Raw genomic sequence first — 19,843 nt, 5'->3', positions numbered from 1 at the left:
ATGTGCCTTCGATGTCTAGGGAGCGAGATCTCAATAATGTATGCGTATGCCTTTCAATACAGCCTCGCGGGATAAGCTCGATCGGAAGGCTCGGCGAGGCTGAAAGCTTGGTGTTGTGATCGCCTCTAGCCGCCCTTCTCAACTGCAGCTCAAGCATCAGGGCGTGGCGGGTTGTACGTGTGACTTCCTGCTGATTTCAGAATCTCTCTATGTCCTTCTGTCGACATGAGCGACGCAGCCGCATTCCCTCACAACCCCACCAAGAGAGGGGAAACTCAACGCGGAGGATGGTCATTCACACAGCCATGATGACTACACGATTGGTTGGGTCTGCGCCCTTGCTCTCGAAGCTGCTGCTGCCAAAGCAATGCTTGATGAAATCCATTCGGCCCTCGAAACCTACCCGAATGACAAATGCATACATCCTAGGAGCGATCAGTGGGCACAATGTGGTGAGCGCCTGTCTCCCCGCTGGCACCTATGGCACTACCTCAGCCGCGACAGTTGCGAGCTCCATGTTCTTTAGTTCTGGCTCCATACAGCATCTCCTCATGGTGGGGATTGGCGGAGGGGTACCATCAGAACCCAACGATCTGAGGCTTGGTGATGTCGTCGTCAGCGTCCCGACACCATGATGTGAGGGTGTGATACAGTACGACTACGGGAAGACAATTTAGGAAAGGATACTTTTGAGAGAACAGGAACCCTGAGCAAACCTTCCACATCCCTCCTGGCCGCAGTCACAAAGCTCCGAGCCGACCACTATTGCAGCGGGAATCTGATTGCAGCACTCGTGGCTCAAATGCTAGCCAACCGCCCTCCGATGGTACGAGAATTCACTCGTCCCGACAACGAGCCTGACAGGCTGTTCCATGCGAACTACGAACATGATCCATCCCAGCGCACATGCGCTAATTGTGATGCAAAGAAATTGATCTTGCGTTCAGCATGCAAGGACACCCAGCCAGCTGTCCATTACGGCTTGATCGCTTCCGAAAACCAGGTGATCAAGCATGCAGGCACCCGTGACCGACTGCTGCGAAGTTCGATATATTGTGCTTTGAGAAGGAAGCCGCCGTCCTGATGAATAACTTCCCTTGCCTAAAGATTCGAGGAATCTCAGACTCTGCTGATTCGCATAACAAGCAATGACAGGGATACGCAGCCGCCACGGCTGCTGCTTATGCCAAAGAGCTGTTGGCGGTTATCAACGCCACAGGGCCTAGGATAGCTCGGGAATCAACAAGAAAGCAAATATCCGGCGGCGTCGACCATCGCAGGTGTGTCATGGATGCAGTGCGATTCGAACAAATAGAGAGTCGACAGGCGACAATCAAAGCTGCCCATGCTAAGACATGCCGATGGCTCTTGGAGAAACAAGAATATTTGGATTGGTTTGACACAGCCAAGAACGTCGATCATCATGGCTTTCTCTGGGTCAAAGGCGAAGCAGGAAGCGGCAAGTGAACAATCATGAAATTTGCAACCCAACAAGCCCATGCGGCCAAGGATGACAGAACTGTGAATGTTTCATTCTTCTTAAATGCGCGTGGTGAGCAGCTTGAAAGAACGACCGAAGGTATGTATCGCTTCTTGCTCTTGCAGCTGATGGAGGCTGTGCCTGATCTTTAAGTGTTATTGGAACGAGTGCCTTTGCCACCCGATCATGACACTCAGAAAATACTACCTCGCCTTAGCCGCCGCTTCCACCTCAGGGATACAGCAGACCACGACCAGCATATATTCCAACTAATCCATCGCAACTTCCGTATCCACCTGGGTCTCTGGGACGAAGAACACACAACAGAAGAGTGTGCGCGGTTCCGACACCCCAAGGTAGGCATGGTGATGCAAATGGTGCTCTTTCAGTCTATGAACTTGGGGTTTAAGGGGGAGTGCCGGTGCTGGGCGAGGGAGCAACTGGAGAGACTCGGCCGCGGGACGGATGTGTTTCCGGGGATGGCGTTCATAAATGCGCATGCGGCGATGGATCGGTTTTCGGGGGATGTGCAGGATAAGGTGGGGCTGGTGCCGTTGCGTCACAGGGTGGTACCCGTGGTGAGGCAAATCCGGACGTAGATGAGCAGGGGCGGATATGGATTTGCATGTTGTTGTGGTAAGGGCGGGGGTGATGGATCAGGAAGGGGAGGTGGGGGGTTTTGCGTTGGAGAGGGTATTGGGGAGGTTGGTGGATGTTGTGGATTTGAAAGAGGTGATGGGGAGGGGGGGGATGCGATTAGGGTTGCGGTATGGGATGAGATGGGGAGGGGGTAAGGGGCATGGTTGCTCTGGGGTTCTTTTTTCTGGGATTTTGGGACAGTGGAGGGAGGGATTGCTGAGAGTTTAGGGTTTACTGTGTATGGAGATTGATTAAGTATGAATGAACCTCGAAAGGAGGGTGAAATTAATTGCTGGTGTGGTTTAGTTATACCTGTAGGGAACGGGGGAGGCCTTACCTGACATTTTGTGAACAGCAGGTACTGTATTTGGTGCACGACACCGAAGGCTCAGTCGGAGGGGGCAAGGGCAGGTGCGTACCTTAACCCATTATCATGGGACTAGGTCAGATCCTCTAAGTTACCTTTCCCCTGCTCCTTCTTCTGCTCCCGCTGCCGTGATGACCGCTCCAGCGCCTGCTTTCACTGCTGCTGGTGGTACCGCTGCAGCTCCTGCTGAACCAGCGGGTACTGGTGAAACTCCTGCATCGGCTGCATCGGCTGCCTCTGCTGTGGCTGCTGTTGCTGAACCAGCCGGAACTTGTGAAACCCCTGCATCTGCTGCTTTGGCTGCCGTTTGTGTGGCTGCTCTTTCTGCGGGTGCTGTTGCTGTACCTGCTGATGCTGTACCTGCTGCTGTTGTGAAGCCCGCACCCGATGCTTCTGTTCGAGCACCACCGATTCGACATACTGCTCCTTCTGCAGCTGCAGCTCGTGCAGGGCTTGCGGTGACGGACGTGTTTCCATCGTCCGCTGCAGCTGCACAATCTGGTGCAGCAGCTGGTCACGCACGCTGTTGAACTGGTCGTCCAGCTCCTGGCTCAGCGGCTGCAAGCCCGGCCCCGTGGTGGCCTCGACCACCGGATGCAGCGTGCTCTTGACGTTGACCCACTTGACGAAGCGGCTGCAGTACTCCAGCCCCTGGAGCTTGGTGCAGACGAAGTAGTAGAACCCGTTGTCGGCGCGGCACCAGAAGCGCGCGAGGTACTGGTCCAGCTCGAGGACGAGCGGCCGGTAGCCGTCCATCACCCGCATGTTCTCCACATCGTTCTGCTCCAGCAGCTGCAGCAGGTGGTGCCCGTCCCAGCTGAGGCTGGCCTCCAGGTGTTGGCGCACGAAGTGGTTGGTCAGGGTCGCGTCGAAGTGGGCCGGCGGATCGTCGGGCCCGTACACGCAGCGGCCCGGCAGGCCCCCGTACGGGAGCCGCCCGATGTCCGTGACGCGTTGGAGAAAGGGGCGTGGCTGGTCGGGGACATGGGACTGTGACCGGGACATTGACATGGTGGCGGTCTGGACACACAAAATCAGTGGGTCTGAATCTGGGTTATCGGTATACCTTGAATGTTAGTCAATCGAGTGGTTACCCGATTGTTGTTTCTTCGTGGGGTTGGTATTGGGATCAGTCATTGGTCTGCTCGGCTGGGTGTGGATATTACCTATTTATATCCATTGCCAGGGACCTTTGATCTGAGGGTTGATGAGGCCTACGTCGATTGTTCATGATGATCGCCGGCTATCCGCTTTGTGAATGCAATGGCAGACAATAGCCGAAAGAGATTGCGGTCTTACAAAGATGGTGTTTACCTTTGTATTGCGTACCGTCTAGACAGGCACTGACCACTGAGAGTTGGAGGTTTGCTTTCAGTATAGAAAGCCAGCCGAGTCTATCTACTAGCATAGATATCTAGCAAGCATTGCCCATTGTAAGTCTTGACGGCGGCCCTCTGGCCTTAGTGAATAGACTGCTTGCTCTCCGCCCACCTGGGTGGTTCTTAGCTAGTTCCGCAGATAGCCTGGCGTAGTCATAATCCAAGCATTATCCTCCTCAAATCTCCTTATCAGCTTCTTACTCGCCCAAGACAATCCCCTCTATGTCCTGGTTCGGTGTATAACAAATGCATTACGGGGGAAAGACATGACTCGACGTTCTCAGGTTGAGCCCCCGCAGACCACCTACGCAACCGATTAACTCCGACCACCACACCCTTACCTCGTAGACCGAGCATAAACCCGTATGCCGGGTGCATAAAGCTCACAACCTTCCAATCAGAGATTCCAGATACATGTATCTAGACCCACTTTCGACCTCTTCCCGCACGGCCAGTCGATGATGACAGCGGCAAATCCGTAAAATCCGGTATATCCGGCCGAAGTATACTTGGTTGTGCCGAAGAACAGTATATCTAGCACCGTTCATCCCAATGAGATGGCAGAACGCCGATTCAACTCCACCATAAAGAATAGCAAAATGTCAGCGCACCTCGAAACCCGGCCCCTGGGCAAAGACGGCCCCTCCGTGCCCCGCCTGGGCTTCGGCACGATGGGCCTGAGTGCCTTCTACGGGCCCCCCAAGCCCGACTCCGAGCGCCTCGCCCTACTCGACAAAGCGTACGAACTAGGCGAGACATTCTGGGACTCCGGTACTTCCACTGCCCCCCCCTCTTCTCCATAGCAGCCCCAAGTGGCCCTCCCCACAATCCCCATACTAACATGGGAACACAAAAACAGCGGCCCTCTACGGCGACAGCGAAACCCTGCTGGGCACCTGGCTCCGCGCCAACCCCAGCAAACGCCCGCACCTGTTCCTAGCCACGAAATTCGGCGCCGAGTTCGTTGACGGCAAAATGATCATCGACAGCTCGCGCAGCCGATGCCTCTTCTCCTGCGAGCGCAGCCTCCAACGCCTGGGCGTCCCGACCATCGACCTACTCTACGCGCACCGCCTCGACCCCACCGTCCCCATCGAGGAGACCGTCCAAGCGATGGCCGATCTGCGATCGACCGGCAAGATCCGATACCTCGGGCTGAGCGAGGTCAGCGCGGCGACGCTGCGCCGCGCCCACCGCGTCCACCCCATCGCCGCCGTGCAGGTCGAGTACTCGCCCTTCTCGCTGGAGATCGAGTCCCCGCAGACGGACTTGCTGCGCACGGCGCGCGAGCTGGGCGTCGCCGTTGTGGCGTACTCGCCGCTCTCGCGCGGGATCCTGACGGGGCGGGTCCGGTCGCGGGCGGACTTCCCCGCGGGGGATATACGGTTGATCATGCCGCGGTATAGTGAGGAGAACTTTGGGAGGAATCTGGCGTTGGTGGAGCGCTTGAGGGGGTTTGCTGACGAAAAAGGGTGCACGGTTGGGCAGCTGGTGTTGGCGTGGTTGTTGGCGCAGGGGGAGGATATCTTTCCGATTCCGGGAACCACAAGGCCGGAGGCGTTGGTGGAGAATGTGGGCGCGTTGGGGGTGAGGTTGGAGGTGGAGGAGGTCGCGAGGATCAGGGCGGTGGTGGATGAGGTTGAGGTGCTCGGGGGGAGGTATGGGGAGGAAACGTTGAAGACGTGTTTTGTGGATACGGTGCCGTTGGAGTAACTAACCTTCTGGTCCCATGTATATAGGTAGACGCTTGAAGCATTAGTACTGTCAGTCACCTTTGCTGGAGATGCTCCTGGTAGCAGATTGTAACTTCTCGATAGGATGAAGTTGTGGGACATTGTGACGGTAGCTAGCAGTTAACAATGGCACAGGCTCTGTCGCTGTACGCGCTGAGAAAGCGATAGGTGTATCGTATACAGTGAGAGTGTGATGCAGCTGCCTGAGTCCAGTCCTGACTGACGACTGATCCTAAGAAGGCACCAACTCCCTATTTGGCAACCCTCACGCCCACCCCCCGCTCTTCCATCTCGGAGGATCACTACAGTATTTCTTCCGGAAAATGGATTTAGCATTTCCTTCCTAAACAATAACGCATAGTAGGAAGAGAAGACAGAGTCCACACCGAGTGAAGAGCGCACAGACCATACTACTCCGTACTCCGTAGGATCGATCACCCGATATTTCCTCCCGAATCCCCCCCCGGCAAGCACCCAAGGCAGTGAGCACAGTGAGCACAACACAATCAGCACACCCGGAAAAAGGATTTCGACGGTGGAGTGAGATGATGGGTGCATCCGATCCTTCATCATCGGCTCCACTCCGCACCAACTCAGCCAATGATGTTGCTCTTACTTATACTCGTATATATGAGTAGTATACCCCAGAAAGCGGGATCGACGGGGGGCGGGCGGGCCTGGCATCGTATGACGGATCGACTACCCCCGATCAGGCCACCAATACGTGGGAGTGATGCATTCCAGTCCTCCCTTGAGTTGACTTTATAAATACAACCAACTGGTCTTTGGATCTGGGTCGACCATACTTGCAACAATCCCATCATCCAAGCACAATTCATTCAATTACATTCCTCTACTCAACTACCACCCTAACAACTCTTTCAATCCATAAATAACTCAACGAAGCAAGATGATGAACCTCTCCCCCCCACACCCCCGCCCTTTCTTCAAAAGCCACCCCCACATCAACCCGGCCTCCCTCAAGAAACCCAGCCGCTGGTATCTGCCCCTGATGGCGGCCATCGCTCTTGGTACGTTGCGTTCTGCCCACCACTTATCCTACCCCGTCACTCTCCATCCCAACCCGAACTAACCACAAGAACAGGCTTCGGCGCCTACAACCATTACACCGCCCCCGCCCCCGCCACCACCACCACCACCACCACCAAAGCCCTCCAAAACCAACACCTCTACCAACAACAAGAAGAAGAGCGCCTCCGCAAGAACCGCGCCCTGATGGACGCCTACGGCGACAAGGAGACCCTCCAGGACATCGAGCGCGCGCTGGTCGTGTATGATCTCCAGTGATGGGGTGGGATGCGTGCTGTGCGATGCATAAGTGGTGCGGATCGGCCCTAACGCGGCTTGCTGCGGTATGGGTGTAGGGCGGCAATGAAGTGGGATTGAGTCCCTTTGCATGGTATCATGATTATGGACGGCGTTCTGGGATGGATTTCTTTGGTCGATTGGATTAGCGGGTTTGGATATTTGGGGATGAACCGGAATGCACTGGCTGGGATGGACGGATGGATGCAGCTGGTCTGTTTCTGTTTCTGTTTCTTTGCCAGATAGCTACATACAACACAGGGGTTGGGTCTAGGTCTCGCAACCTGCCCTGCGGATATTGATCATGGAATCAAGGTTTCTTTCGATTAAACTCGTACTCGTACTGTACTCGGGCAGGAAATCAACCATAGAATCTTAAGAACGGGTATATATAGTATATGATACATCTTATATCCAACAAAAACAAATTGAAATCCACCCCCAACAACCCCCCAATTAAACAGCCCACCCCACCACCACCACCCCAACAACAAGCACCACCCCCCCCCAAGCACTGCTACTCATAATAGGAGCAACCCTCCCCGCCCCCGAAACCGCACTCGCCTTCGCCCCCGCCTCCTCCGCCGTCGCGTTAGCATAAACATCCCCACCGCCCCCCCCGGTCCCCAACACAGCATGCAGATCAAACTCCCTCGGCGCCACCCCAACCGAACCATCCCGCCGAATCGAACTAAAATACAAATCCCCCACGTCCGTGACGTACACATACGCCGCCTGGAAGAACGGCCTCCCCAGGATGATCTCGTCCCCACCACTCCCCACCACGCACCGCGACCCCGCAGGGACCAGATCCGCCCAGATGGGGATCCCGAAGAGCGGGTACGTCGCGCTGGCTGGGTTGAAGACCACCGTGAAGTTGCGATCGCAGAAGCTCGCGTCGGGGACGGTCAGGGTCTCAGCGGTGAAGTTGAGGGTCGCGGGGAGGGTTGTGGAGGTGGTTGTTGGGTTGGAGGAGGTGTCGAAGGGGTAGTAGGTTGTGTTTGTGTCGCCCGTAAGGTTGGGCGTGGGGTAGAGTTTCAGCTGGACGCCGCTGGCGAGGAGCTGCGTGCCGGTTTGGGCGAAGCTGCCATTCCCCGCGCTGGTTTCCGGGGTGGTCTGCCAGTGCGATTCGTTCCAGATGCGGTTCGCGTCGTAGTTGCCGCCGAAAACCAGGGCCCCGGGCCAGTGGGACCCGAAGCCTAGGTTCATGCCGACGGGGAGGGTGGTCAGGTTCGTGGTGCTGATGTTCGTCGGGTTCTCGGCGGTCGCGATGACGGTACTGAAGATGGTGAGGGCTGTGTCGGCGCCCAGGAGGAGGGCGTTTGCTTCGGGGTTCAGAGGGATTTCGAGGGTGGAGGTCGTGGATTCGTCGCCGGAGGGCGTGCCTATTGGGGAGACAGTTGCCGTGGGTAAGGCGCTGGTTTCCTGGGAGAGGGTTCGGGTTGTGTGGACGGTGGGTGTGCTGGTGGGTGCTGGTGCTGTGCCGAAGGTGATGGGGAGCAGCGCGGCGGCGTCGCTGTGCATGTGCACGTTTGCGCCCCACGCGGCGGTCGCGGCGCTGGCGGGCCCCGTTAGAGGGATGTACCAGGCGTTGTCGCCGGCGTCGGAGACGGTCGTGATGGGCAGCCCTGATGCGTCGATCATGGAGACGGTCTCGACGGAGGCGGCGGCCGTCACGGGCGTGGTGTCTACGGCGAGCTGGGCGGAGGCGAGGACCCCCACGCTCGCGAGGGTGAAAAGGGTGTGTGCAAGCTTGCTTCCCATTGTGATTATCTGTGGGGTAGTTGTGGTAACGACAGACTGCGGGCAAAGGATGACTGGCTCCCGCAAGGAAATGAGTGACCTGCGAGAATGGGTTTCAATGAATGTCAATGTAGTGAGTGAATGAAAGACTGACAGCCCATACAGGCATGAAGACCACGCAACTGGCAGAGTTTGCAAGAAGAAAGAAGAAAGAGAAGAGCTCTCATTCCGAAGAAGTTCCCCTGAGCTGAGTTCGGTTCCTGCGTCGCATGGGGGCGAAAGGCAGGGCACGCGGCAGCCGGCTCGCTGTTCCTGCGTAAGTTCACGCAACAGGATCCTCGCTACCAGACACAACATTCGACGGACCACACATATCGAGGCGCAAGGTCGCTGGGACTCAGAGGTGCGCCCGGGGGCAAATCGGGACGGCTTCTGGTGTTGCATTGTTGGGGGCGGCCCCAAAGCTAGCATCCTGGCCAGACGAGGCGGGATCCTGAAATCAGAGTCGACACTCAGCCTTCGCGGGCAACCTGGTGAACCTTAGAGCACCGATCGCTCGTAGTAGTCACAGAATTCGGTGGCTATCATGGTCGTGATGGCGTGCCATGTGTTCCCTCACCTGTTGTCTGTCGCAATTTCGCGATGATGCTTATCAGGATGTTACATGCTTTAGGATGGCGTAAAGCCTCCGCCACTTGAAAGGCTCCTAGAAGTTCATGCTTCTCAGATTGAGATAATTGACTTGTTCGATGGTAGATTCGAATCCAGATACATTTCGACAACGAGTGATGTTGACAACGAAGGGAGATGGTGGAGAGAGACACGCAGGCGGTCAGCCGATCTTGATCCTGCCGGCAGAAGCTAGCCATAAGAGCGGCCAACACATTAGTCTCTCTGCTTCGTCCACACATCCCACTTCCTCCATCCTGGACCATCAATCCAAAGACCCGGTCGATCCATCAACTAAGCTACAGTAAGCACCGTGGATTTGCGGTACGATTGTGTCTCTCCAGCACTAGGTCGACGACTGACCTTTGAATGAAAACTTGGCATGGAAGCCATGCACAATGACATCATAGCCCCTGACCATCTTCGATGCACCGATAATGGGGTTGTGTAGTTGGGTCGCTCGATGGCCGGTTGCCTATATCCAATGCCGACGTCTACATGTCCTATCAAGCCTTTCTGTCATTTTCTGCACAGATTGTGCGTATTGTGAGACATCAATGCTCGCGACAGGGTCTACTACATAGATATTTTATGCACCACCCGTAACGCTAGGGCAACCTTCTTGGGATAGTCAGTCGGATACTACGAGAATCTAAGTCAAAAACTCAAAAGAGCGTGGGTCAATTCCAAATCATCCTGGAGTTGGACTGGTATTGACGACAACAACATATTTACAAGGGTCCACCTCGAAAGGTCTTCCACATTCGCATCAAGCATAATCATCAAACATCTCCCACCAGTCATCCCAAATGCCTAGACCTCAATCTACGCGGACGCAAAGCCCGAGCTGATCGACCAGGTCACATCCGCATTGAAAGAAGTCTGAGAGTCGAAGGTGTGCACGCCGCCGTTGCTGGCAATGTAGCCCACGTTGCTGTAGTGGCGGAACCAGCGGGTGGGGTAGTTCCAGGACCGGATGGAGGTGCCGGAGCCGCTGAGGCCGGACTCCGGGCAGAAGGTCGCGTCCTCGTTGAACTGCTTGGTGCCGTCGCTGGCGGCGAGCAGCAGCTCGAAGTTGTAGTGGCGGATGTAGCTGCCGGGGGTGTCGACGGACTCGAAGGAGAAGCAGCCGGAGTTGGCCAGTCCCGTGACGACGGTCCAGCTGGCCTGCTTCTGCAGGGTGGAGGAGCTGGACGAGGAGACGACCGAGGTGATGACGTTGGTGGTGTTGTGGGCGAGGTAGCGGGTCGTGTACCCGGTGGTCGTGACGCGCAGCGAAATCGAGGAGCCCGCCGTCAGCGCCGACCCGCTGGTCAGCGAGGTGGTCGCGTACTTGGCCGCCACGATGTTGGCCTGCACCGAGTTCTCCGTCGCGTCCGACGGGTAGCCCGAGGTCATCACCCCCTCGTAGAAGGTGCCCTGCGCGCCGTTGCTGTTGTCGCCGCCGATTCCCAGGATGATCGCCCCCTCCTTGCTCATCGGGTTGTAGCCACTCACCGTGGGCCGCGCGCCGCTGTAGTAGCTCGTCAGCGAGCCCGAGGCCGCGTTGCCCCCGCGGATCGCCCACTGGTTGGGCTCGCCCTTGACGGCCGCCGTCACGAACCGGTAGGAGATCGACGGGTCCGCCGAGTTGAGCCCCTCGGCCTGCCCGGAGAACAGGTTGTTCTCGAGATCGGCCATGACCCACGGGCCACTGCCCGACCCATAACCCCAGGCCGTGCTGGTGCCATAGTAGATGGCTTCCATGTGACCGTTGCCCGTGTCGGTGCTGCTGACCTCGGCGTTGCCGTAGTCGAAGCAGCAGGCATCGTTGTAGTGCGTGCCGTCTAGGACGGCGTACATGCCCTCGGCCTCATCGCCGGTGGCAGTGCCGTTGGCGTCGTTGTTGCGGTAGCCGGTGCCGGGCGAGACGAAGACACCGTACGCCTTCTGTCCGTTCAACGTGACGGGGGCGCCGATCGCGCTGGCCAGGTTGTCGTAGCCGTTGGACTCGGGTCCATCGAAGCCGCCCGGAGGAGCCTGGGTGAGGTCGTTCCCACTGCCGGACTGGTCGTAGATGATCGAGATCAGGCAGGTCGTGCCAGAGCAGAAGGTGTCCTGGGCGGCAGCATTGGCAACCCCACCGGCGGTGAGGGGCTTGATGTCGGTGGTGGCACTGTCCGAGCCACGGATGACTTGGTAAAGGGGGCCGGAATAGGCACTGTACAAGGCACGAGTGGTGCTGTGCGCAGCGATACAGGGCGCCCCGCCAGAGGCATAGATGTCGCAGGGTCCGGCGCTGACCAGGGTGCCCGTGGCCGCCAGCCCGAGGAGGGTTCGTCGTGAAGGCATCTTGGAGGACTGTATGTGGAGAGAGACTGTGAGAGATGCTTGAGCGGCCCCTGAAAGGAACCCAGGAACAGGAAAGGATTTTATACCACGCCCGTCCCTTGCAGATTCCCGGCCATCAACATCCCAATGCGTCACGGTGGCAGGAACACTCAATTCCAGCCATTTGGACGGAACATTTTGTTCCACCTCTGATGCCCAATTGTTGGCAGCGGATCATGCGACGCTGCAGAATGACAACTTCATCCCGACGGGGTTATTGGAGGCGAGTCGCAGGTACCCCGCATGGTGGCAGGCAGCATCGTGAAGATATCGCGGACTAGGGCTAACCGAGGCCTTGTGCCGCCGGGGTTTTTCCCATTTTTCTACAGCAGGCGACAATTGCCCGACACAAACCGGTTGTTTAGCGCCGGACTGAGGCTACTATGCCGAATTGGGGTGCGGGGCCCCGGACTGGGACCTGAACTAGACGGCATTTCCCTTCTGCATGTGCGGTACGAAGGATGATGAAGAATTGATTTTGCAAGACCAAGCATGCTAAGCATGATGAGAGAATGGAACGAAAGGGGGGATCCCGCCGGGACCCGCCCCCCTCCAGCTGAAGAAAGGTTGAGATGGTGGAACATGATGCACCAGATGCTGAGATTTGGGATGTCTCATTGTTGGATCAACGAGGAAGTCTGCAATCGCAGATGAGAGCAGGTAGAATGGTGGAAGGATGCAAGAAACAGTGCCTCGGTGGTGATGGGAGGGGGAGAGGGAGGGAAAAAAGGAAACCTTGGTGCCTCAGGTCTCCAGACGTCAACATAGCACTGACGTCATAAGCAGTTAGTGCCGAAAGAGTGCGTAAACAATGTCCTTGTCCACAATTATACTCAATGCCATCATTGTTTTACTTCTACTCACGGCAGAGGTTTGACTTAGCTCCATACTCTAAGCTTTGGTTTGTCTGTCTCTGACGGAGATATCTATTAAGTACTAGAAGAATAAACAATATCCTTGTCTAGATGGTACTTAGTGGTCTTGTTGTTCTACTTTGTTCACAGCACAGGTCCATAATTATGTCTGAGATGGCGGAGGAAAGTCAAAGACCTCGCCCTGCAAATCTTTGCCTTGGCTTCATACCGAGACCTTTTGTCTGTTTGTCTCTGACGGAGGCATTTATTAGGAAGCCGACTGTTATTGATGTATGACGAAGACTCTTACTGAAAGAAAGCAACCATGACTGAGTCAAGCTGCCCTCTCAGGCCCTCCCTGATAAAGTATATAAACAGTGTCCTACCAATCAAGCTTATTTTCGTCAACCAAGTCACGCACAAAGTGTAGGACCAATTCTCATACTAAAACCCCAACGCCTGTCTTAAACAAACTCTGTAACCCTGTGGAAATGTCTAACAACACTGAGAAAGCGATTGACTATACAGAGAAGCAGCAGTAGCAGTAGTAGCAGCAGCAGCAGCTGTCGCAATCCACTCCGGCAGAAATCTACCTCTTTGGTGAAGGGGAACACACTCACGGTCCGCCCATAGAGGACCCGACCGTTGAGGAGATCCTTAGGTTCGCCGGGGAGCAAGAGGAGACATGTTTCTTCACAGACGACCACCACCTTGTGCAGGTCTGGGGGCCCGAGAACCTTAAGCGCTCGCCTCTTCAGAAATTGCGAGTTAAAGGCTCCCAGCTCTTGGGCCACCCCGCTGCCCCGCCACTGACCAATATGTGCTTCTGCTTGACTGTTTGGGTCTTCTTAGGAAATTTAATCGGACGATTTCTCTCGTCTTTCCGAATAAACTTTACCTTTCCAATTCAGTCACTTCTTTATCAAAAATGCCATGCCAAGTCCGACAGTCAGTATCTTAGAGGTTTCAGTTTACATTTGCAAGCTACTAATGGCAATATACAGTTTTCGCATACTACTGTAGCACTGCAACTGAGTCATCAGAGATGAAGGCGGGTAAAGGGTATATAGCATTTCATAGCGATTCTTATCAGACTCTATTCAATCCACACGGGACTCTCGCCGGGACTTGCGGTGGTATCAGTTTGTAGATTGATTTATAGGCTCCCCCGGAGTAAGAAAGAGCCTCCAGTACCGCGAATCGTAGACCTTACCCCATAGCAATAGCGATTACTTTCTCTATACCTTCCAAGCTCTTATGTCGGCCACCGAGTGGGTTGGACTGCTCCGCCCTGTACTTTACTCATTGCCAAGAGGTCGACCCTCACTGATCACAATCAGGTGTTGCAGTATACCAGACATTACTAGATGTACAGCTGTGAAAGCTATTCACCAAAAAGCAACTGATCATCTTGCTTTGGTATTATCTTTTGGGAGGTAGAACTAAAGTTTGATGTGTGTACCGTACCACCCGGCTGTGGCACCAAGCCCTATCTAGCGGACCTAGCGGACATACACTAAGGGAATTCGTTCTTGCAGAATGGCCGGTATATCTTTCTGTGGCGGATACGAGCTCTCAAGAGGCGCGATGACGAAGGAAGAGCAGGAAAGATGGAAGCTTGTATGCTCTGGTCCCCAGGCATTGGCAAGCCTTTCTCTCCAGAAGGGCCATCCGCGAGATAGTGTCAGACATTCCTTTTGGTCGAGTGGGGAGACGCTCTTCTCCCTCTCTCCTCTTTCTCCATAAGCAACAAGTGAAGGATACCCGATGCCTTTGTCTTGAGCACTCACTGGCATCGTTTTTCTGAAGTCAGGTTCACGGTCAATCATATTCCTTGGTTTCTTGACCTGGAGTAAGATACCATTGTCTCATTCTCTGCGATCCTGTCCTGGCTCCATCCTCCTCTTGCCTCTTTGTCTCTTTGTGCCCGACAAAATAATCATGAACTTACTGGAAGTAATCAGTATAATGAAAAGAATCGTATCGAGCCTTACGGTTAAGTTCGCGGATCATGATACAGCTGTCTTTGCAGCTCCTTCCTCTGGAATGATAAATATCCGTGCCTTTTTCAGCATGTCTGCCCCTCATAATGACCCATATCCCAGACCCAGACCCCAACACCAGCATCTTTTCCCCACTTCACGAATCAACTCTCCGACTCGCAAAGATGTCTCCCACCACCGAAGGCCTCGTTGACCAGGCTAAACCACAGCCCGACCCAATCAAAGTCCATCTCTTCGGCGAAGGAGAGCACACCCATGGAGAGCCCAGACCAGCCTCCGTGACCAAAATAGAACTCTACAGATTCGCAGCAGGGCAAAAGAAAGTCTACTTCTTTTTGGACGACCATCATCTTGTCCAATTCTGGAGGCCAGAGGACCTCCCGCCCACCGCGCCGCCGCTGGCCCCGGGCCACTACCGGCTGCGCTTCCAGTGCGCCTGCGCCGAAACCACGGTGGATTGGCCCGAGGAGCAGGCCGACGCCTACCATGACAAGTTCGTTAGGCGTCTCGGGTACTACCAGAACGATGAGAATGATGGCTGGATATACTATCACCTCGCCCCCATCGAGGAGGTGCCTCTATCCTGGTACTTTGGGGATCTGCTTCGTGGGTATACCGTTCGCTGATGCGTTCCCAGCTCATACACACACCCAATGCCGGAAACAGGAATTGAGCATTTCTATTTCTCGAGAGGCGTCAATTCCTTAGGGGGTAGGTGCTCTAACCGCGTGGAGTGTGTGGTGCACGCTTTTACTGAACATGCTTCATCTCAAACAGAATTAATGGATGGTTTCTCTCGCCTTTGTCAATAAACTCCTTCTTCCCCCAACTACTTGACTGAAGATGAAATTCCTGATCATCATTCAGTCTACTCAGGCATTGTAGCATACTATGGTATGTACCCTCCCTCGCCACGAATTTCACAACTTGTAATAAATTTCAAATGGTGTTCCAGCACCAAAGTAAATAGATAATCGCATCAAAAATTGGATAAAATAATCTCGTAGCATGCAATAAGTAATATCGTCACCTCAAACTCCGATCGAAGACTTTGGTTGAATTTCAATCGATTTTGGAGATTTTTACAAGTCGTGAAATTCGTAGCGAGGGAGGCTACGGATAAAGACCGCTAAAGCTATGACCTAGAAGTCTCGACTGGTGGTTCAGTCGTCGTCGGTAAAACTAATCTCATATACATTCCATGGTCGAGCCAGTCTGCGGCCGGCTGTGGCGCTGAGCCCTTTCTGCCAGTAGCGGACTCAGCGAATCCGAGGCTAAGACTGATTCGAACTCGCTAGGGTAGATCTTGATCCTCACTACGAGAGAGAGTGGTGAAAGACTTGGATGTACTTAGGCAGTAAAGATGCTTGTAGTGAAGGCTTCTCTCATGATCGTGATAGCCTGTAAGGACTAGCTTTGCGGAGTGCAAGTAGGCCTCAGCAACCATGCCAATCCTTTCGAGGCATCTACTACAGAATCAGAACCCTCTATCGGATCCAACATCCTTTTGCCCATCCGTCTGAAACATCTCTAGCGCTCACAGACACTCTGGACACCATACTGGGAGGTGCCGTGTACGGGATTATACCTTGAACCGGAGATAGTTCGCAAAGACTGGACACCAAGCTATTGCACTTATCTTATCGCAGGTTCAACCGGGAAGCTGGCAAGCGACCCACAGCTCGGGGACAAGAATCCGGGATTAGGGCTGCATGAGCAACAACATATCCCCCTGACTGCAGCAGATAATTAGTTTATTTTATTACAGTAGTTATCTTATCCAGCCTTAGTGATCATATATCTTAACACCGATGACACCCCAGAATAACCACCCCCAGATAACCACCTACATAAGATAGACCGTCGGAGACGAAAAGATCCCCCAATCGGGCATGTCCAGGCGGGGCACGACATCCCAGCCGCTGATTGGCCCGATAAGCCCTCATGCGATGAATTCTGCCTGCCGCGGGCTTTGCTAGCCTCAGCTCAAGATGCTAACTACTGCTATCGTCCTGATGACTACCGCGTACATTGTCTCCCCATGCATGGGAGAAATCATATATAAGGAGATAAGTGAATGCACCAACCAATTTGAAACGGTTATGGGCCTTAGCGTACCGTCTGGCTCGTTGTGTCATCTCATCCCGGCCCGCAAAGCAAAATAAGCTTCCCCCGCAACCCTGGGTGGACATACCGCATGCATCCTTAGATTTGATGCCGTGTCAATCGCCGATACCAACCAAGTACCAGTTCCCCCCCCTTCGGCGATTTAAGTTATTTGTCTCCTCCCCCCCCCCCACCACCCGCCTTACGTCTACTTCTAAATTTTCAATCGGTGTTCTGCTGATGTCAATTCTTGACAATCTTTATTCGAAATCATGACAACAGCAATGATGGACGAGAAGAAGCAACCGCATCTCGAGAATGAGGATGATGACGTCCAGTTGGCCCAGATGGGGCATAAGGCCGAGCTGAATCGGAACTTTTCTACCCTGTGCGGTCAGCCCCTGGTTTTGCTAATTGTCTAACCACGAAAGCCAATGTAATGCTAATTGTGAAGGGTGATATAGGTCGATGCTGGGTTTAGCGTTTGCGGTGCTGAATGTATGTTTCCGATGCTATCACCGAAGAGCCAACACGCATGAAAGAACGGAGGAACTAATGATAGAGGGTAGTCGTGGACGGCTCTGTCGGCCAGTTTATCGCTCAGTCTACCGTCTGGGGGCAGTGTGAGTGTTGTCTGGGGTAAGTTATTGTCTGGCTGCCTGGCTCCTTTCCGGGGTGGATTGCCCGTCGGGTCGATCTACGCAGTTGTGCTCACGGCAACACGACCAGGTCTGGTAACCGCCGGAGCATGTAACCTGTGCATCGCCATCTCGCTGGCAGAATTCCTCTCGGCGTATCCCACGGCGGGCGGACAGTATCATTGGGTGGCTGGTGCGTTCTCATTCCTCCCTATTTTTCGTGGAACTTTATAGTGTCTGTTTGACTGACGACGGCGCAGCTAGTATGTATTCTTCGGTGCTGGTCACCCGCTTGTATCGCTGTTTCTCATCGAATCACCAGTTTCCTGGCCGAATTGGGTGCCGATTCTATCCTGGGTGACTGGCTGGGTCAATGTGGCTGGATGGGTGAGGCTCCTTTATTATGTGAGAGTGTATGCGAGGCTAACAGTTTAGGTTGCGCTGGTGGCTACGAATGCCTTGCTTTCCTGTCAGCTGATCGCTGGGATTGTTTCCTCGGTTTACCCTGTACGTCTTTTCATTTCTTCTCTGTGGGGCAATGGGCTGCAGACTGACGATCCCAGGATTTCGCGTGGCAACGATGGCAGTACTTCCTCATGTACATTGCCTACACGGTGCTGGCGTTTGTGGTGAACGGGTTCATGAACTCGGTGCTTCCGATCATCTACCGTGGTGCTTGTACGTTTACCGGGAGCTATTTGGGGGTGGATGAGCTTGAACTGATGAGATAAGTCACCTGGTCGATTGGTGGATTCGTGCTGGTGTCGATTACCGTGCTGGCTTGTGCCTCGCCGGACTATAATTCTGCCTCGTAAGCTGTGATGCTCGGCCGCTGGGACTAGCTTACTAACTGCTGCAGATTTGTGTTCACCAACTTCATCAACCAGACTGGCTGTAAGTCCGAGGCTTGGATGTTTACAAGCATCGCTAACATTCCTAGGGCCGGATGGTGTGGCTTGGCTATTGGGTGTGAGTGCAGTCGTCGATCTGTGATGATGATGTAGCTAACAGACGCAGTTGCTGCAAGGTGGACTCGGAGTGACCGCGTTTGTGAGTTTCCCCATCGACTGTCTGTCAATCAACCACTAATCGATCCAGGATGCGGTCTGCCACATGATTGAAGGTGAGATTGCCCTCCTGTAGCTCCTAAGCGCCAACTGACCGTCCAGAAATCCCGCAACCGTCCATCAAAGGCCCCAAAATCATGGTCATCTGCGTGGGCATTGGCACCTTCACCGGAGCGATCTTCCTCATCGTGCTGCTGTTCGTGGCCGGCGACATCGACGAGGTGGTCAACTCGAGCGCCGGGCCCCTGCTGCAGATCTTCATCCACGCGACCAACAACCGCGCCGGTGCCATCTGCCTCCTCATGTATGTGCAGCCCACTGCTACCAGAGAGTGTTGCTAACGGATCCGATGCAGGCTTCCCCTGATCTGTCTGCTGTTCGCAACGCTGAGCGTGATGACGACCAGCAGTCGCATGATCTTTGCTTTTGCACGGTAGGCAGCCTTGTCTCCCATGAGTGAAGATCGCAACTGACGAACTCGCAGAGACGGCGGACTGCCGGCGTCCAAGTTCTTCGCGCGGGTGCATCCCCGCCTCGGACTCCCACTGAACGCGTTGATTCTCACCACCGTCGTGGTGATTATCTTCGGCTTTATCTACCTTGGCTCGAGCTCGTATGTTTTCCCGTGCCGTGTGATCAAATGAGCGGCGCTGACTATTGAAGGGCTTTCAACGCCATCGTCTCGGCGTCAGTCGTGCTTCTGGATCTCTCGTACGCGATGCCGATCGCGGTGAACTGCCTGCGCGGACGACGGACACTCCCCGATCGCAAATGGAAGATCCCCAACAAGATTGGCTGGGTGATTGATATGGTGAGTGGGTTGCTACTGGGGGTGTGTTCCCTGCTAACGGGCCAGATCTCTCTCTCGTATATCGCACTGACCACAGTGTTGTTCGTGTTTCCCCCGGACCGGCCCGTGACGGGCAGCAACATGAGTAAGCTCCCTGGCTGGATTGATGCATAGTGTATTGGCAGCTGCTGACTGGGGTAGATTATTGCGTGGTTGCATTTGGGATCATCCTGATCATCTCGCTGATCCAGTGGGTGGTGGATGGCCGGAAGAACTTCACGGGGCCTCGCGTGGAGCTGTAGGGCGATGAGCATCTCTAGTTAGGATTAAGTTAATGTGTAACTTCCTAAGCGGTTATAGATAAATATAGCCGTGTAACAGCCAAGAGAACATGGAGGGTATCTGCAACAACAACTGTAACATTCCAGCCCTCTCCGTCCCCACTCGGAGACAATCGGAGCAAGCAAGGAGATTAGCACCATACCTTGCTAGCACCTGATAACCAGTTTAAGTAATCATGTATAAGTAAACGCATTTCCCCGCACGCAACCCATCCTCCTATCTTCTCCCCTCCCACCACAAACCACCACCACCACCACCAACAACAATGAACCTCTTCCTCCTCCTATACTACACAACCACCACCCTCGCCCTAGGCGGGCTAAACTCCCACCTCAAC

At 54.5% G+C, this 19,843-nt stretch overlaps 9 protein-coding genes across 9 annotated transcripts; 6 read left to right on the top strand and 3 right to left on the bottom strand.

Moving 5' to 3' along the window:
- Window positions 1-407: 407 nt before the first annotated feature.
- On the top strand, window positions 408-1,152 carry ASPACDRAFT_54641 (uncharacterized protein; the record flags this gene model as incomplete). The annotated part of the gene is made up of 3 exons (XM_020202904.1): window positions 408-620; window positions 683-1,043; window positions 1,073-1,152. 3 exons carry the CDS (start codon window positions 408-410, stop codon window positions 1,150-1,152), a joined length of 654 nt encoding a protein of 217 aa, XP_020052602.1.
- Window positions 1,153-1,473: 321 nt separating this feature from the next.
- Window positions 1,474-2,079, top strand: ASPACDRAFT_47031 (uncharacterized protein; the record flags this gene model as incomplete). The annotated part of the gene is made up of 2 exons (XM_020201885.1): window positions 1,474-1,579; window positions 1,634-2,079. The coding sequence occupies 2 exons, from the start codon at window positions 1,474-1,476 to the stop codon at window positions 2,077-2,079; spliced, it is 552 nt and encodes a 183-aa protein (XP_020052601.1).
- Window positions 2,080-2,639: 560 nt separating this feature from the next.
- On the bottom strand, window positions 2,640-3,497 carry ASPACDRAFT_47030 (uncharacterized protein; the record flags this gene model as incomplete). Its single annotated transcript, XM_020201884.1, has 1 exon — window positions 2,640-3,497. The coding sequence occupies one exon, from the start codon at window positions 3,495-3,497 to the stop codon at window positions 2,640-2,642; it is 858 nt and encodes a 285-aa protein (XP_020052600.1).
- Window positions 3,498-4,464: 967 nt separating this feature from the next.
- ASPACDRAFT_1859510 (uncharacterized protein) lies at window positions 4,465-5,938 on the top strand (the record flags this gene model as incomplete). Its single annotated transcript, XM_020197673.1, has 2 exons — window positions 4,465-4,636; window positions 4,725-5,938. 2 exons carry the CDS (start codon window positions 4,465-4,467, stop codon window positions 5,576-5,578), a joined length of 1,026 nt encoding a protein of 341 aa, XP_020052599.1. The 3' UTR covers window positions 5,579-5,938.
- Window positions 5,939-6,268: 330 nt separating this feature from the next.
- On the top strand, window positions 6,269-7,369 carry ASPACDRAFT_1859509 (uncharacterized protein). The gene is made up of 2 exons (XM_020197672.1): window positions 6,269-6,629; window positions 6,704-7,369. The coding sequence occupies exons 1-2, from the start codon at window positions 6,509-6,511 to the stop codon at window positions 6,904-6,906; spliced, it is 324 nt and encodes a 107-aa protein (XP_020052598.1). The 5' UTR covers window positions 6,269-6,508; the 3' UTR covers window positions 6,907-7,369.
- Window positions 7,370-7,380: 11 nt separating this feature from the next.
- ASPACDRAFT_47027 (uncharacterized protein) lies at window positions 7,381-8,688 on the bottom strand (the record flags this gene model as incomplete). Its single annotated transcript, XM_020201883.1, has 1 exon — window positions 7,381-8,688. One exon carries the CDS (start codon window positions 8,686-8,688, stop codon window positions 7,381-7,383), a length of 1,308 nt encoding a protein of 435 aa, XP_020052597.1.
- Window positions 8,689-10,161: 1,473 nt separating this feature from the next.
- Window positions 10,162-11,667, bottom strand: ASPACDRAFT_34819 (alpha-L-arabinofuranosidase B; the record flags this gene model as incomplete). The annotated part of the gene is made up of 1 exon (XM_020200074.1): window positions 10,162-11,667. One exon carries the CDS (start codon window positions 11,665-11,667, stop codon window positions 10,162-10,164), a length of 1,506 nt encoding a protein of 501 aa, XP_020052596.1.
- A 3,060-nt stretch (window positions 11,668-14,727) lies between these two features.
- Window positions 14,728-15,189, top strand: ASPACDRAFT_47025 (uncharacterized protein; the record flags this gene model as incomplete). Its single annotated transcript, XM_020201882.1, has 1 exon — window positions 14,728-15,189. The coding sequence occupies one exon, from the start codon at window positions 14,728-14,730 to the stop codon at window positions 15,187-15,189; it is 462 nt and encodes a 153-aa protein (XP_020052595.1).
- Window positions 15,190-16,956: 1,767 nt separating this feature from the next.
- Window positions 16,957-19,466, top strand: ASPACDRAFT_81508 (uncharacterized protein; the record flags this gene model as incomplete). The annotated part of the gene is made up of 18 exons (XM_020205889.1): window positions 16,957-17,057; window positions 17,134-17,167; window positions 17,239-17,308; window positions 17,399-17,500; window positions 17,630-17,694; window positions 17,743-17,814; window positions 17,871-17,985; window positions 18,040-18,118; window positions 18,167-18,201; window positions 18,248-18,276; window positions 18,325-18,357; window positions 18,406-18,430; window positions 18,477-18,678; window positions 18,730-18,807; window positions 18,859-18,987; window positions 19,038-19,185; window positions 19,231-19,309; window positions 19,366-19,466. 18 exons carry the CDS (start codon window positions 16,957-16,959, stop codon window positions 19,464-19,466), a joined length of 1,497 nt encoding a protein of 498 aa, XP_020052594.1.
- Between the last annotated feature and the right edge of the window lie 377 nt (window positions 19,467-19,843).

The sequence above is a fragment of the Aspergillus aculeatus genome (genome assembly GCF_001890905.1).
Source record: "Aspergillus aculeatus ATCC 16872 unplaced genomic scaffold ASPACscaffold_17, whole genome shotgun sequence".
In the NCBI taxonomy this organism is placed as follows: Eukaryota; Fungi; Ascomycota; class Eurotiomycetes; order Eurotiales; family Aspergillaceae; genus Aspergillus; species Aspergillus aculeatus.
Note: the sequence above shows the minus strand (reverse complement) of the source record. Positions and strands in the feature narration are given on the sequence as shown.